General features: G+C 42.5%; 1 protein-coding gene across 5 annotated transcripts in view; it reads right to left on the reverse strand.

Annotated features, from left to right (window-relative positions):
- Window positions 1–18,270, reverse strand: part of plin1 (perilipin 1) — a 69,668-nt gene that overhangs the window by 29,558 nt on the left and 21,840 nt on the right. For 2 of the 5 annotated variants that reach the window (XM_073930332.1, XM_021467809.3), the window contains exons 2-5: window positions 17,078–17,145; window positions 16,555–16,750; window positions 13,221–13,303; window positions 12,830–13,094 (exon numbers count right to left, since the gene is read on the reverse strand). In XM_073930332.1, coding sequence (XP_073786433.1) covers window positions 12,830–13,094; window positions 13,221–13,303; window positions 16,555–16,750; window positions 17,078–17,122 — 589 coding nt within the window. In that variant the 5' untranslated portion in view covers window positions 17,123–17,145. Of the gene's footprint in view, window positions 1–12,829; window positions 13,095–13,220; window positions 13,304–16,554; window positions 16,751–17,077; window positions 17,146–17,344; window positions 17,395–18,270 lie in introns of those variants that run through there. The other 3 variants (XM_073930335.1, XM_073930334.1, XM_073930333.1) reach the window with 2 other exon arrangements.

The following is an 18,270-nucleotide window of genomic DNA, read 5'->3' on the forward strand; positions in this document are numbered from 1 at the left end:
TGAATGTCTCGGTGGAAAAGATACTGAATAATGATGTGATGAATCACCCTCTTTAAAAAATCCTCTTAACAAATGATGCAATTTCAGACCATGAATGTGAATACGTGCTGGAGGACACATCTCTGCAACGGAAAGGCACACACTGCATGTTTAAAGATGAAAAATTACAATAAACAAACAGCAGAGAAGAAACAAGGCAGCTATAGTTCTTCCAATGGATCAACATTTATTAAATCAAACTTTGTCCATGGCTCTAAGACTTTAACCACAACAGTACAGTACAGCACAGTACAATGCATCAGCGGTTCCCAACAGGGGGGGGGGGGGGGGGGGTGGGGTGGGTCCCAGCCCACAAGGGGGCCTCAGCGAGCTCTGTGGGGGTCTTAGCAGTGGACAATTAGAAGAATGACCATGTTGCCTTAGCTCATTTTATCCCCTAGCTCAGTGGTCCTCAACCATCGGTCCTTGAATGAATTGGTACCAGGCTGCACAAGAAATCAATAATTATTTCTGTTTTATTATTATTTGAGTCTAAACAATCTTTTATTTTGAAAAGTTTTTTATTTCGAAAAATTATCGTTTTTTCTCGCTTATATCTCGGTCACTTTAGCACCCAAATTAAACCCAAAAGCAGCAAAATGAGTAAGAAACAGACATCTCTGGAAAGTTTCTTTGCCAAGGGGAAAAGGCCAAGTAAAGGAACTGCCAAGGAATGGATCCGCAGCCCATTTGTCAACAAATCAGGTGAATCAAGCCTCTCTGTGCAAGAAGATCAACTGATGGAGATTACAAATGACGGCTGCCTTCTAGGGGCCGTTCACATATTGCATATTATTAGAATTTGCACAAGCTTGTTGTTTCCAATAGAGGTGCGTGGTATGCGCACATAAGCGGCGTGACATGCTCGCACCAATAAACCACAGGCCGCAAACGCATCGCAAGTCAAGTGACAAGAATTTACCGATCAGCTTTAGCTTCTATGGAATATTCACATTTCTGTAAGATTAGTTTTGTCAGACAAACACAGAACACACCAACACTGCAGTGTTTTGTACTTTTTTCAATAAATAAAACTGAGCGACAACAATGTTTTTTCAGCTTGTCATCTTCTGAGAAAACGGTTAATAGTCGCCTAGCAACGTACAAAACACTGAAAATTGTCAAGCGTTGACTGCTCCGCGGTGATAAACAGGTTAAGGACCACTGCCCTAGCTGACCAAAAATGGACAAATTTGTAATACGTCCTCCACAAAAAAAGACTCACTGATTCACCTGGCAGCAGTCCTCACACTACTTGATAGAGCATAACAAATAACATGCAAGTATTAAATTGTAATAGCCTATATTGTTTTTTTCCCCTTATGCACCAGTGTGAAGACTGATATTTTTGTTATTGAATTTCAAATAGGGTTTCCCAGAGATGGGTTGGGGCTGGAAGAGCATCCACTGTGTAAAAACGTGCTGGATAAGTTGGCAGTTCATTCCGCTGTGGCGACCCCGAAAGAATTAAAAGGGACTAAGCCGACAAGAAAATGAATGAATGAATGAATGAATGAATTTAAAATAGGGCCAATTTAAAAGGCCAAAGTCTTATGTTTTTCAGTTACAAATGGCCTAATGATGTTTTGCTTTACATTTTACATTAGGCTATTATTTGTGCACAAACATATCTAGATATAGTAATAATAAACATATTGTTTGTTTGAAAACAACATTTTTCGTCATCATACTGCAAACTTTTATGAGTGGTAATATCATTAAATGTGGAGAGGGGCCTCACAATATTTTCTGGGAGAAAAGGGGGTCTCAGGCAAAAAAAAGGTATGGAACCACTGCAGTACACTACACAGTCAACCATTATAATATGGCTGTAGCTGTAGTTGTAAATGTAGCTGTGTGAAGGATAAATCAATAAGGCAAAAAAGAGCAGTAATTCTTTAAAACCAGACAATGCAACTTGTAAGTAAATGTACAACAGAAAGACACAGTCAATAATATCCACTAGAGGAGTATACTGTCCATTTGTTTTGGAGATGAGAAGATTGAAGAAGCTGAGCAGGAATTCCAGGACAAAAGGAAGACACAATGAGGCAGGTAACAATGAAGTAAACAGAAGAAGTCCTTAGCTCTAAAGACTGATTCATACTATCGACTGGGTCTGCAGAACCAGCCTCCGCTGACTGCACACACACAGCCGAAAGTTGTGAAGGTTTTTATACTTGATGTGCTCCCCTTTGTAATAACAACAGGGGGCGATTCGATGTAATTTTTGGCTGACATGACGAAACAGTGGGGAACATGAATTCAACAAGTGAAGTTGCTATATGAATGAATTTAGTTCTATAAAACTGAATAGGTTGTGGATAAAATGGAAGGACAATCATGAAAATGTTGCTTTTAAACCACACTTTTTTGTATCCAAGCTAACTGTGTAATTAATGCAAAAACTTTTATACAATAAACATGAAAAAAATATTTATTATTATTAACAAAAAACATTTACCTCAAAGCTTCTAAGAAAACCTAATGAACTTCACATCAGGCAGTTGTTTCAGATTTCAAAATTTGGGTGCAAATTCCCCCAGCTCGGTCAGACTTGGGCCCATGTCAACCCAGGCTTATTGTGGATACGTTCCCCTGTATACATTTCTAAAGAGTACGAAATACATACCAGGAGGTACATTTTTTTGCAGTTTTTGTTTTTTGCGAAGTCACCAGAGGTGATCATAAATTCTTTTGCGATTGCCATTCTCACCGGCTCTTCTCGCGTTAATCCACCAGCTGATGCCGACTGACTGACCTCTCGAACGACTGACCAATCCACCAACTGAGTAACCGAGCGACCGATCCATCCACCTACCCCCTTCCCTAAACCCAACCGATAGTGTTTTGAAAAACTACTGATTGACCCGCTCACCACCTTCCCTAAACCCAGCCACCAGTGTTTTCAACAGCAATTTAAAAAAAGAAAAGCCCTCACAGCCGTCTGTTTTTAACACTATCTTCAGATCTTACCACGTTCTAACCCTTTTATTTACTTGTTTATTTTATTTTTTGTCTTATGAAGAACCCTTCTTCACTTGACTCAAACCCCGTTGTAACGGCCAACTCCGCTCCACCTCCAAAGTCCGCTGGCGTATACATGGCTACATAATTCGTGCTCTCCAGAAATTACGGTCTACATTGTGCATCTTCAGATGCAAATCCACACACACAGTTACAAAAAAATGTTGTGTGCTCCACCAGCAAAATGATGCTGCGCACAGACAAATCGAACATACACCAATATTGTGATAATGTCACATTTGCCGCATGCACCCAAGCAAACAAGTGGTGCTCGCTGCAGAGCCATTTGAGGAGAGCTGAGCTCCAGCGAGGGAAAGCTTAAGATTAAGCTCCACCTTTTTTGGACTTCTTCTACGAGTGATGTCACTGGGGGTAGGGTTAGGGGTGGGGTTGGTGTACGCATTAAAACAGTTTACAGGAGGAGGAGCGACAGCTCATGCTCCCCCTCGCTGGAGCTCAGCTCTCCTCAAATGGCTCTGCAGCGAGCACCCTCTCAAGCAAAACCAGCCTTCATGAAAACAGATGAGCAGTTGCTTTGCTCACACTGCGAATTCAGCCACAATTTAGTTGTCTGAGACATTTTTTTTTAAATCCTGTAATCCTAGACTAAAATCTGTGGTCTTTGATTGTTAGTTTGATGTATTGACTGACAGCCGCTTAATGGCCTTTGTATGATGTATGGGAAAAATGTTTTTTCCCTCTGAAAAAAATGTTGACAGAGTCAGAAGATTTGAGCTCACTTACCGGCAGTGTGACTTTAGCTACAATAAATGTCAAACCTAGAACCAATAGCCAATTGTTGAAGCATGCCATGAGGTATCATTTCAGAATGCTGGATAATGAATGAGTCAGAGATAGATGACGTCAAACTCCGGGAGATTTTCTTTGCATGTCCGTATTTGGTGTATCGTCATTGACATTTAGTCTTACATTATGACAACTGAGATCCTAGTTTAACATGATTGTCACAGACCTGGCTTTTCAATCAACTAGGCAATGGCCCTTGTGATCAGTAAGCCGATGGGTTGTTTGGTTGTGCTGGAATATCATCTCTGGCTCAGTCTCACTGAATTTAAAGATGCTGAGGAGATGCTTTTTCTTGATTCACTAATGTAGCTAAAAGGTATATTTGGTACAGTTGTAGATGGGATCAGAACATTTCTTCAAAGCTCAGAAGCCGTTTTAAGTGATGCAACTTCTCTCCAAGTGTCTAGTTTCCGCACACACAGTCACCTGAAGCCTATGTTCCCTCAACAGCCTGTCAAACTAGTGCAGTAGCTGCAAACCTAAGGTGTCAAGGTGCTTCCCTAAGTACTAGGACTCTTAACTGTCTGGTGATAGACCAGGGACCGCAGAAGTCAGCCTGTACTGATGGATGGAAGAAAGGGATAGTTCTCTCCTCAACCAGAACCCCCCTAAAGTAATCTCATTCACTTCTTACCTCAGAACTGTGGGCTCCCACAATACACACTCTAATAGAGTGCATCTTTCCTCTGCCTCACAGAGGTTGCACAAATGCAAACTCCCCATACACTCTAGAAGAGTCACCACTCATACAGCCTCTTGGGTCATGACAAGCATCCAGGGCAGTCATTATTGGCATGTCAAGTTGGGTTCTAAAAATAATAAAACAAAATTACTTAATTTTAATTTTTAGACCAGCCCACCTCAGGGGCATTCTCTATACTTCAGTATCGGAAATCGAAGCTCACGTTTTCCTTCTTAAAGTTCAAACTCTGTTTAAGAAGGTCAAAAGGAGTGGTCGAGAGGGTTTCCAAAGTAAAGAGTGATTTCTAACTTCTTTTGTTCCAAAGAAAGATGGAGGGGTCAGACCCATTTAAGACCTCAGCTATCTGAATCACTTGCTCATACTGTATGTTGGCCATTCAAAATGATACCAAAACCCAGAGCACATAGAGCCCGGAAATTGGTTTATTGGAGAAACACATCATGCTGACACCAAAAAACTAGCGTTGAAAAAAGCAAATTGTGTTGTCGTCTCAAGTCAGCCACATCTGGTCCCATCTGGACCAAAAAGTTTACCTTGAACACAGCAAATAGAAGACAGCTTACTGAAAGAAGAGTGTGTGTTCTGCACCTACTGTACAAGTGTCTCACCTAATGTGTCTTTCCGCACCTGTGTCGAAATTACACTGAAAAAAGTGTTGCATGCAGAAATGTTGCAAACAATTTATTTGTGTTGAATTTAAACAAACAAATTAAATTTAATAATGTTCAACTTAATTTGTTTGTATAAATTCAGCTCAAATAAATTGTTTACAACCACTGAACATAAGAAAAAAAAATTGTAAATCCAAGGAATCATCTTTGAATATATTTATTTCAGTGTACAGCCGACAAACTTCTTTAGTTACTTCTTGATTTGAATCATTTGCTTGGTTTCATCACTTCAGTTTTTGTTCTCACACAATGCCAAAAAGACATAGTTCCCCTTCGGTTGGGGAACTCCAGTACTATAAGTGGATTTGATGTTCTAAATCCACGTATGGGAGATTCGGTTCAGAAGCTACTTGTCTGAAAGAGTATTGAACGATGTGCTGCATCGCCAATTAACTGAGCATATAAGCACACCTGGCGCCAGCAAACGATATCCTTTTCGCTTCAGAGACTTTTCTGATCGAGCTTCATGAGGGTTCCTCTTGCTGTCTACAGCCACATCGAGCGAACGAGTGTCTCCCGGTCTAGAGCGAGTCCACGCAGCGGCAGACGGTCGAGCTGGGTTTTCTCCCTTGCCTGGCGTCCCTTTGGTTCCGGTCCTCCAGAGCGGTGCGTATTGTTGCAGTTTCCTAAAAGAGCAACACAGTCGTGCAGCACGTCCTTTTCAGGATGTCGCTCCAACTGTGCGTTTCTGGTTGCGGGGGTTTCCTGGCTCCGGATGATGGGCACGATCACTGCATTACATGTTTGGGGGTCCAGCATGTTAATGTGGTGCTCGGGGGCGGTTCATGTCGTCACTGCAATGCCATGACAGTTGTGCAGTTGAGATCACAGCTAACTTTCATAAGAGAGCGAGCCACCTCAGTCGCCTCCTGCTCTGCAGCGGGCGCTCGGGCAGATCTGAGGGTTCCAGCGAAAGATAATCTGCCGCCTAAGGGCTCGCGGACCTCTCGCTCCTCCAAGCGCTCCATCCAAGCTTCGGGTGCTGGGAGTGATCGTCTAATCAGATGGTAGCTCTCACGCTCGCTGACACCGGAGATCAGATGTTCTCCGCGGCATTGGAGGGTGGGCTTTCATTGTCCGACGATGATCCGGACCCGCTCGCCCCCTCTGGGCAAGCGAGCGCCGTCAAAACGGATCCTGAAGCGGACATGTTGGCCGTGTTTTCTCGGGCTGCTTCGGTCGTCGGGTTGGAGATGGTTCATCCCCCAGCCCCGCGGCTGGACAGACTAGATGGGTGTTACGTAGAGGACCAAAAGGCGAAGCCTTTGAAGCCTCTCGTCCCCTTCTTCCCGGAAGTGCACAGTAGGCTCACGCAGTCCTGGAGGGCCCCTTTCTCTGCCCGCACTGTGTCCACCTCCGCCCTCACCACCCTGGATGGTGGAGCTGCCAGGGGCTATGAGGCGATCCCGCAGGTGGAGTGCGCCATTGCGGTCAATCTTTGCCTGCGTGGCACCCCTACTTTGCGCGGTCCGCCCCGTCTCCCGTCCAAAGCCTGTAGGTTATCTGCCTCTCTCGGAGCTAGAGCTTACAAGGCTGCGGGCCAGGCAGCTTCCGCCTTGGACGCGATGGCCACCTACCAGCGCTACCAAGCACAGGCGCTGGTCGAGCTGCACGAGGGTGGGTCTAACCCATGCTTGTTACACGAGCTGCGCACCGCGACCGACTATGCTCTCCGGACTACTAAGTCCGCCGCGTGCGCACTGGGGAAGACGATGTCCACACTTGTGGTCCAGGAACGCCACCTCTGGCTAAACCTGGCACATATGCGCGATGTTGACAAAGTTCGCTTTCTTGACTCGCCCATATCCCAGGCTGGCCTGTTTGGCGACACCATCTGTGAATTCACCCAGGAGTTCAAGGCGGTGAATGATGTCATCTATCGGCGCGACCATAAGCCCACTCCGTCCCCCGCCGAGCCATCCACCTCCGCTGCTCCTCGCCGAGGGCGCCCGCCAACGGCCGCTGCCCCAAGCTGCCCAGGGCGCCGCCAAGTCCAGTAAACGGACCGCGAAGCGTCCCTAAGACAGGCCATCTGGAGAGGAGGAAACTTGCTCTTTCCCCGCTGGAGGGCGGGGCCCATATTCCAACGGTACTTTTCAGTGCCACCAAAGTTTCGAACAAAGAGCATTTTTCTCGTTCCCCGGATGTCACAGCTCAAGCCCTGCCAGTCTGGGACGCGCTGCCTCTCAGCTCGCAGGGTCTGCATACTCCGCCAGCGGCTCACGGGCGCTGGGGGGGCGGTCTCCCTTCTCCCAGCCCCCAAGCCCCCCTTTCGGAGTCAGGGTGCGGAGCCAGAGCGAATCGCTCTCCTCCAGCTCTTCTTTGGGACCCTCGCGCTCCCCGGATCAGCACACCCGCTCCGCGCTGCCCCTCCGCGGGTACGTCAATGATTGCTGCGATGATGTCATTAGCGAGGGCTTTGCCTGCCTGGTTAGCGTGGGCCAGCCCCTCGCGGTGGCTCATACGCACGATCAGACTCGGCTACGAACTACAGTTCTCGAAACGGCCTCCCAAGTTCACGGGCGTGTATTTCACCAGGGTCAATCCCCTGTCCGCCCCTGTCTTGCGAGAGGAGATTGCTGCCCTCCTGGCGAATGGTGCAATCGAGCCGGTACCTCCAGCCGAGGTGGAGAGCGGGCTTTACAGCCCGTACTTCATCGTACCCAAAAAGAGCGGTGGGTCACGGGCAATCCGCGTTTTGAACCGCTGCCTTCACAAGCTGTCGTTCAGAATGCTTACGCAGAAGCGCATCCTCCGATGCGTCCGCCCTCAGGATTGGTTTGCAGCCATAGACCTGAAGGACGCGTATTTTCATGTCTCCATTCTTCCACGCCACCGCCAGTTTCTGCGGTTTGCGTTCGAAGGTCGAGCATGGCAGTACAAGGTCCTCCCCTTCGGGCTCTCTCTGTCTCCGCGGGTCTTCACCAAACTCGCGGAGGGTGCCCTAGCACCCCTTCGGCTTGCGGGCCGCGTACTCAATTATCTCGACAACTGGCTGATTTTAGCCCACTCTCGGGAGCAATTGACTGCGCACAGAGACGAGGTGCTCCGGCATCTTCGCCTATTGGGGTTGCAGGTTAACTGGGAAAAGAGCAAACTCGCCCCGGTGCAGAGGATCTCTTTTCTCGGGATGGAGCTGGACTCGGTCACCATGGTAGCGCACCTCTCCGGAGAGCGCGTTCGCCTGCTGCTGAACTGTCTGAGGGAGCTCGACAGCAAAGTTGTGGTCCCACTGAAATATTTTCAGAGGCTCCTGGGGCATATGGCTTCCGCTGCGGCTGTCACGCCGCTCGGACTGCTCCATATGAGACCACTTCAGCACTGGCTTCAAGATCCAATTCCAAGACGCGCATGACATGCGGGCGCACACCGAGTCTCTGTTACTGTGCTGTGTTGCCGCACCCTCAGCCCCTGGAACGACCCCTCGTTTCTGCAGGCCGGTGTGCCTCTGGGACAGGCGTCCAGTCATATTGTTGTCTCAACAGATGCTTCCAGCACAGGCTGGGGAGCCGTGTGTCGCGGGCAAGCAGCTGCGGGCCTGTGGGTAGGTGCCCAGCTGCATTGGCATATCAATCACCTAGAGCTGTTGGCAGTGTTCCTTGCTCTCCGCCGTTTTTCTCCGGTGCTGGAGCAGCAACACGTGCTGGTCAGGACGGACAGTAAGGCGGTGGCAGCGTATATCAACCGCATGGGGGGTATGCGCTCTCGCCGCATGTCTCAGCTCGCCCGCCGTCTGCTTCTCTGGAGTCACCCGCGGCTGAAGTCGCTGCGCGCCATTCACATCCCAGGTATGCTCAACCGCGCAGCCGATGCGCTCTCACGGCAGCAGATTCACTCTTGAGAATGGAGACTCCACCCCGAGTCTGTTCAGCTGATATGGGCGCAATTCGGGGAGGCCCAGATCGATCTGTTTGCTTCCCCCGAGAACGCTCATTGCCAGTTGTTTTATTCCCTGACCGAGGGCACGGATGCACTGGCCCACAGCTGGCCTCGGGGCATATGGAAGTATGCGTTTCCCTCAGTGAGCCTGATCGTGCAGTTACTGTGCAAGGTCAGGGAGGACGAGGAGCAGGTTCTGTTAGTTGCGCCCCTCTGGCCCAACCGGACCTGGATATCAGAGCTCTCCCTCCTCGCGACAGCCCTCCCCTGGCGGATCCCTTTGAGAGAGAACCTACTCTCTCAGGGACAAGGCACCATCTGGCACCCTCGCCCCTGACGCGGTGGCTGGCAGCACCGTGGGAAAGCATAACCTCATCATCCGGTTCCTCATAGGTGCTAGGCGAATTAATCCAACTCGCCCCCCTCGCACGCCCTCTTGGGATCTCGCCCTCGTTCTCACGAGCCTGCGATTTGATCCGTTCGAGCCACTCGATTCAGTATCCTTAAGATTTCTTTCCCTGAAGACAGCTCTGCTGGTCGCGTTGGCCTCCATTAAGAGGGTCGGGGACCTGGAGGCATTTTCGGTCAGTGACTCGTGCCTGGAATTCGGGCCGGATTATTCTCACGTTATCCTGAGACCCCGCCCGGGTTATGTGCCCAAAGTTCCTATCACTCCCTTTAGAGATCAGGTAGTAACCCTGCAAGCGCTGCCCCCGGAGGAGGCAGACCCAGCCCTTTCCTTACTTTGTCCAGTTCGCGCCATGCACATTTATGTGGGCCGTACTCAGTACTTTAGATCTTTTGAGCAGCTCTTTGTCTGTTATGGCGGACGGCAGCAGGGAAGTGCCGTGTCCAAACAAAGATTATCCCACTGGATTGTGGAGGCCATTTCATGTGCTCTTTAACAGACATTTGTAGAGCTGCGGGCTGGGCGACACCCAACACATTTGCAAGGTTTTACAATCTGCGAGTGAAGCTGGTTTCCTCAAGGGTGTTAGGTACCTTTGGTGATTGAGGAAACAACTCGGTGGGGTGTTGTAGCACGCTTGCGGTGCCTTTTTTCCATAACACGGAGAGATGTGCACCTTCCTGTCTGTCAGTAAAGTTCCCCATTCGGTGAGCCCTGCAGATTCCTCCGAGGCCCCCAGCACTGACTCAGCGGAGGAGTCACTCGCTGGCCCACTACGTTAGGTCTGCCCGCTGGTCAGCCCGCGTTTTTGGGTATAGGTGCTTGTTATGTGCGATCCCCGCTGGTGATCCCCATATGCTTTTTCCGCCACGGTTAAGTCCCCCCCTGGGTGGACCCGTGCCTTCCCTATCCGCTAACCAACTTCTTATGCGCACTCCCCCTTCTTAGGGTTAGTCCATATGTAATTCCATTTGTCTCCCTATTGGGTGCGGATGGTCTCCGCAGCGTCCTCCCAACCGGGATTGCACGCTTCCTAACGTACTGTCGTATTTCCTAGAATTATCTAGACGCTAGCGACTCCCAAAAAAATATACCTATTCCGTAAAGCTTTTTTTGAAGTGGGAATAAGTTAGGGCCAAGGGCATGTTGGAGGACCACGCCTTCCATGATTTGGGTGCGTCACGCTTGCCTGACAGCCCTCTCATCGGAGGCGTTGGTAAGGTGCAGTCATTATGGTGCTTTCAATGGACTCCCATACGTGGATTTAGAACATCAAATCCACTTATAGTACTGGAGTTCCCCAACCGAAGGGGAACGTTCGAGGTTACAGAAGTAACCCTTCGTTCCCCGAGGACGGGGAACGGAAGTACTATACTCCGTCGCCATAATGACTGTCCCTTAGCTGTTAAAAGTCTCTTCAGCTTAAAAAGGATAGCGTTTGCTGGCGCCATGTGTGCTTATATGCTCAGTTAATTGGCGATGCAGCGCACCTGCGCAAGCTTACGCTGCCAATTCATTGCTTTCATGGGCCCGTTCAATACTCTTTCAGACAAGTAGCTTCTGAACCGAATCTCTCATACGTGGATTTAGAACATCAAATCCACTTATAATACTTCCGTTCCCCGAGGGTTACTTCTGTAACCTCGAACGTTCTCTCAAGTATCATTCACACATTTGTCTTAATCTATGTTGATCACTTCTCCTTTGCTGAGATAATCCATTATTTCACAAGTAAGGTTAATTAAAATGTTCAGATGTTAATTAGATGCCATGATTAATACACAGGTGTGCCTTATGCTAAGCTCACACTGATCAATTGTTGCCCTGAATTTCCCTCGCCAAAGCTGCGGTCACACTGGGCTTTTCCTCCCATAGACTTCCATTCATACGCACGTGGATGCGTCAGACCAGAAACGCAGGGTCATGCGTCAAGTTTCGCAGGTTGCTGTGGTGCAAAGTTCAAGCTTGGTGAACTCTGACCTGCGAAATCGCATCACTTGACTGCGTGAGATCAATCGAGGATCAAAGCATGACATCTCTGGGCAGATATTTCAAACAAGGAGCAATCACTCGCTTTTTTAAATGTCTAATAAGCTTGTTTAATCCCGCCCCTTTACGCAGCGCCGCTAATTTATACATTTGAGGTACCAATAAGGACCCTTTAAGTAAAAATTTGTATCTTTTGAAAAGGTACCACCCCAGTGACATCTCGCGTACCACTATTTCTGAGAGTATAGTAGGACACAAAGAAGGAATGATCAAAACACGATCAGAAAAAAATCACGCTGTTTGAAATGAGTTCTGACTAAAAAACACATCAGGAATGGCCTACAGCCAATGAGAGAGAAGGACACAGGTCAGTGGAGAGTCAAGGAAGAATTATAGACCACAATATTAGAAAACATAAGCTTTACAATAACATTAAATAGAAACAAAGAAACATGTGCTTGATCAGTCCCAGCAGCAATAAAGTATTTTTCTCTAACTATTTTTTTTCTCTCTTTGCTCAATGCACAGTCCTTGTCCCCTGCATTCCCCCAAACGTTTCTTTTTACTTTGTGCCCTTTAGCTGTAGACAAACATTCAGCAAACAAACCATTTGAATGGCAGATTATTTAAAATATTTATTGCAGGAGGGGTGCCATTTATAGTCTTGGATGTAATGTTGAATGATCTTATCACTTCTCGCATGCGTTTGTAAGCCAGACAGAGTTGTTGGCAATTGTTTATAGTCCAGCAGTTTGTATCCTCATGTCATTGATCCATCATGCAGTATGAACACACATCAACTGAGAGCTAACCTAGATAGTCGTGCAGTGTGAAAACAACTGTGAACCGGCTATTGTGAAAATCATGTTTCCCTCTCCAGCTAAACACCATTGGCACTCCACTAATATGCCATAAAAGGTTGTAACAAAATGTTTAAATATCAAATAATGTGCTGTGAATCTTATAAACTCATATTTCTATAACTTGACTATGACTATGACTTGGTTTCTCAATTCACTGTTTTATCACTTTTTTATTTTTGAATTATCTTCATCCCACATTTTGATTTACATTTGGGTTTTTTACTTATATGGAAGACATAACCTTTTAATATTATTGTGAACCCATACAACGTTATCAAAGAAGTAATCTTTTAGGAATTCATTACTTCAACAATGAAGCTTCAGTGACATCTAGTGCCCAGCTTTAAAAGCACAAATATTTAGCTATTTGTATTTCCCCAATGATATGGCTATGTATTGTACGACTAAAAGGGTCAGAATAACCACAACATAATTAAAATACCTGTCTTGTCTGAAGTTCCAGGAAGGATGCAGTCGATCAGGTTTTCTGTTAGACTTAGAGCCCTGCTGGCTCTCTGTTCAGCCAAGAAGACAAGCTTGCTGTTCAGGATGTACTGTATGCCGCCACTGAGAGTGTTCTTACTCTGCTGGTACCTTGAAGAAACCTTGTCCAGAACAACATTAGAGCTGTGTTTGATTGGACAGGTGATCCCATCCTTGGCGGCTTCCAGGGTTGAAGACATTAGCCCCTTTATGTTTGCTGCCAGCTGTTGTGTAGAAAGCAAACAAACCACCCACATCTTAGCTAAATGTCTGCCCACGGTTAAAGAAAACCAGTTAACAACTTAAAGAGTAGTATTAGCAAACAGATTTAAACATCCAAATAATTTTACCTCTGCAGGTGGAGATTGCAATGCTGGTACCTTCTCTTCCAGTCGGTCCAGTCCTTTGCAGGCCATTGAGTTTGCTGCTACAACTATGAATATTTAATTATCATATACAAATATGTAAGACAAGTTATTGTTTTATAACATGCAGGTGCAGCAATTTTTAATGGAAGCACATGCATTCTGTAAAAATGTTAAATGTTACTTCAAAGAGTTTTCCCTTGCTAACACTAAGCCTTAAGAACTAAATCAAAATTAACAAGGCTAACCTTTAATTTCTAAATCTAATGTTGAATAGAATTTTATGTTCACAAAGGCTGTTTTAAATTTTATCAAAAGATAACAACAATAAAATAAAAATAAATACTGTTATGTGTTTGCTGGGGCAATTATGTGCTTTCTTTTAGCTAACATTGCTAGCCAATTTTAATACATTGTAATACATTGTGTACTTGTTTTTATCATTTGTTTGGTTTTGTTAGCATTTTGCTAACACCGTTCTAACACACCTAAGTATTTTACTAACCTGAATTAACATGGGGTTATCTTGACTGATAACATTTTAACTTTGTCAGCATGATTTAGCCATTGATAGCATCTTAAGCATGCTATTGGCCTAATTAAATCATCACTGTTAACAATATACTGCAGAATTTACAGTAACTTACTGACAACAGTATGGCAGTAACATACTGTCAACCGTTTACAGCAAAAGTACTGTATTTACATTTACAGCACCATTGCTGTATATGTATTAACAGGATTGTATATCATTACTGTAAAATATAGTCATTTTTATAATACAAATTTAAAATACAATAAGATACTGCATAACTGTCCTACAGTAAAAGTCATATTACAGTTCAATTCACCAGTAACTTACTGTAAATTAATTACAGAAAAAATACTATATTTACTGTACATTTATAGCACTATTTACCTTGTGTATGCATTTACAGTATTGTATATCTGTAGTGTAAAATATACAGTAATTTTCACAATGCAACTTTTAAACACATTTTAACACATTTAACTGTGGGTTAGGGCAGACTACTTTATTACGCTAAAGACTACGTATTATTACGCTAAAGCATATGGCCAAAATGTTTTAATGGGTTCCGAACTTGTTTTATGCTGAAATGTAAAAATGATTTGATTTTAACATGCTTGTAATATTCTTCACACTGATTTAACACATATTTTAACACACTTTGAAACATGTTTATGCTAACATTTTTTAGCATACTGCAAACTTATGCTATTTTTATTCTTAGCTAGTGGCAGACAGACATATCTAGAAGTCATTCTGATTTGGTCTTCAGGAAACATGTCTCACAATTATTAATGCTGTAAAACAGTAGTCCTGATTACATTTACTGGAAATCATGATTTTTTTCACAATTCTTTGATTAATATTTTTTATTTTAATTTTCATTAACTTCATTGTTGCTTGCTGTAAAATATACTGTGTACATTATTTTTTTTTTTTAAATTAAAACAATAGAAAGATGTTAGGTAGTTTACATACTCTCTGTACCTTATAGATTTTCACAATGATGCTGTTAGAGTACATAGAAAAAGAATTATCCAGCACCAGACTACATGATGTCGAAGCATTAGCTCATTACAAAAATGAAATCTACACAGGCAAGTCAAAGCTTTAGTAAATTGTAATAAGGTCACTCAGCAGATTAGTCTTTTGTAATGCTCAAGTGGGTCCTTGAAACACTCAAATATTTAACATTGTTGCCCAATTAGTCATATAATCCCAAACACTGACCCCAGAGTTCAGTTTTGCAACGGCAAACTACAACCCCGATTGCACTACATATCCCAACTGTGAATTTGAGTTAATTTGAATCTATTTCTACAAAATCTCAAAAAGACAAAAGAAAGATTTTACACAGTTATTAATGTTTGATGACACGTGAAGGCTTTTAAAGGACCATTTGCAAAAAAGAAATAGTACTTAGACTTTTTGATTGGTATGTTCATTAAATACTTTTTGAAATACAAATACTTCCTCGTGCAGGTGACTGATTATATTAAGAACTGTAATCTTGTTTGCAATACAGGTTTTCTAAAATGTTATGTTTAAATATACAAATGAGGCACTATTTAATTAAAAATGAACCAATTAGTATTTAGTTCAAACTTTTTAATTATATACAATTCAAAGGAGAAATTAAGAGTTGCTGAAGTGGAGATTGATGCATCTTGACTCAACTTCAATGTGCATGAAATGTTTTAATTATCTAAATAAATGATATTTTATTGTTATCTAATAAATCACAATTAAATGTCAATAGATGTCAAGATGTATTCAATGCAATAAACAAATCACTAAAGTTTTAGATTTAACATTGACTTTTCAGAAGCTCAGTATCACTACATGTCAGAAGTAATTAATGTGTCACACTGTGTCTAGACAGAAAATCCCCAACTAAAGCATCAATATCTACGTTTGAAGACCAAAACAGCTCATTAAAATCTCTGCACATTTTCTAATTGGCAGGATATCATTAAAACTTTTTTCTTCACAAAAAAAAAAAAAAGACTTTTAATAGGTTAAAAAAAAGTTTAAACTTTATTGTACTGACACATTTAGTGGCAAACTAGAAAATGAATTGCAGTGTCTTTTTTTTTTTTACGTTTGAGCACATTTGCTTGCTGAAAACACAAATACTTTATGCAACTGATAATTTGACTAGCTAATTCTTGTTTTTAGTTTATCTTGTACACTGCACTGCATGGTTTGCAACATCAGTTTGAATCTTATAATTAAAAAACCCTAGAAAATATACATTTTATTTTATTATTACTAGTAGTATAAGATTGATGTATTTTTACATATTATAGTAGTTTATTAGTTTATTTTTTTGTCATAAAATAATTATCTGGTAAAACGCCAATTTTTATGGATCTGTAAAATAACATGACACTTCAAATTAAGCCACTACATGGCTAATGTATATCAAATGACTGTTTTGCCAAAGTCATTTTTACAATATTTATATTTACCAAATTAATATAATAAACAAAAAACATCAATTTTCATTAGTGACCCAAGTGGTTCATAAAACGGCAAAAGATAAGAATAGGTTTCTTTCAAATGTTTTAGACAATTTTCATAAACTTGTTTTGATTCAATGTTGACTCCTGTAATAGTAGATCAATGGTTTTAGGTCTTGAGAAGTGTTCTATGTTAGATAAAATAAATCCTTTTTGTTTGAGACTAGGAGTTTTGAGACTGTTGATGTTATTAATTCACAGACATATACAATTATATAATAATATTAATATTGTGTATTATTGTGCGAGGAAGAAGACTGAGACTCACGCTGGGGTTGTAGCACATGGAGGGCAGGTTTCATGCTCCACACAGCCAGATTTCCAGCCCTACTCACACCCTTCTCATACAGGCCACAAACAGAGCTTATAATGGGGTGAGACTGCTTCGTACTAGTGTACGTCTTCTCAATAGATTCCAGAGCAGCATTGACAGACCGAATATTGAGGATTCGAAAAAATACATTCTGGAAGAAAAAACACAATATGATTTTTACCATTAATTTAACAGAATATTAATATATAAAATACAAATTAACTGCTCAAATATGCTAATTAAAAGAGTTAAATGTATAAAAAGTTCATAAAAAGTCAGTTTTTACTTCATAATTTGTAATACTTATGTGATCTGTCTTTTAAATAGACTAGAACAGTTTTGGACATGCTGATAAACAACACTGACCCTCAAGAAAGAACAGGTGCATTCATATTAAAAAGTGAAAGACAACAACCTTCAAAAAGAAAAACTGAGCTGTCGGCAAGAGGACGCCAACTGTCTCACTATGAAACATTACCTGATCCTTCAAAACTTCACCGGTGTCCTTTTTCTCAGACGCCATCTCCAATAGTCTTCAATGAGCTGCTGAAATACGTGGAAAAAAAACTTCAGCTAGTCTAATCCCACATGTACACAAATATCTCGTGACAGAATTATTAGATCATGAGTGCTGCTGCTCACTAGACCATGTTTAAGTCTAGTAATCTCAGAAAACTTAGTAGGTTATACTCAAGATAAAGCTGTCATCAACAAATCACAGAAAGACTGAAACAACTGCACCTACAGGTATGAGCACTGGCAATCCTTTCATGATTTCAAAATCTCTTTCTGAATGACATAAATCTGTGTTTGTATTGGTGAATTCCAAAGTCTAACAAACTGTACTCAATTTACCTGTGCAACAGATTATGAAATAAGTTTCTTATTGGTAGAAAAATAGTCTGATCATTTATCCCAATGCAAAAAATAAAAAAAAATAAAATAAAATAAAAATGTTTTTCTTACTTGGATTATTTGTCTTGTTTGTAGTCTGAATATCTAAATATTGTTGACTCAAAAAGCAATTTGTAGACAAGCTAAACTTGTCTTGATTTAAGAACTACTATGCCAAAATTAAGTGAGTTTTGCCTTAATTAAATAATATAAAAATATAAAAAAATATTATAAAAATAATCTGCCAATGGGGTAGGCAAAATAATCTAAAGAAGAATCTTTTCTTACCTCATTGGTAGATTATTTAGCTTGTTTTAAGGAAAAACTCACTCAATTTTGACACATCATTTCTCAAAACCTTTCTTGTCTAGAAAATGCTTCTTGATTTAGGAATTTGTAGATATTTGGACAAGAAACAAGACAAAACCTCTGGGTAAAAAAGCATTTTTATGCAGTGCATTCATCATGCAGTTCAGCCATATCCAACAAAAACATGGTCTACTTCAGCCTAACCAATTGAAAAAGGCACAAATGGAATAAAATTACAGTTTTTCTCCATTGGTTTGGCTCATTTCTTGAAACAGAAATTACATTCTCAAAACAACATGGACAAACCTCCTAACCACTTGGCAATTGTTCACAACAGAATTTAATTTCTTATTAATTTCTTCAAATTGCAAATGTCTTAGTACATCTTTGCAAATGATTAAGTACAGATTTTAGCAGATTAAGTACAGATTACTACATTTAGCACAATTTCCAAGTGAATAGATCTTG

The sequence above is a fragment of the Danio rerio genome, chromosome 18 (assembly GCF_049306965.1).
Source record: "Danio rerio strain Tuebingen ecotype United States chromosome 18, GRCz12tu, whole genome shotgun sequence".
Taxonomy (NCBI): domain Eukaryota; kingdom Metazoa; phylum Chordata; class Actinopteri; order Cypriniformes; family Danionidae; genus Danio; species Danio rerio.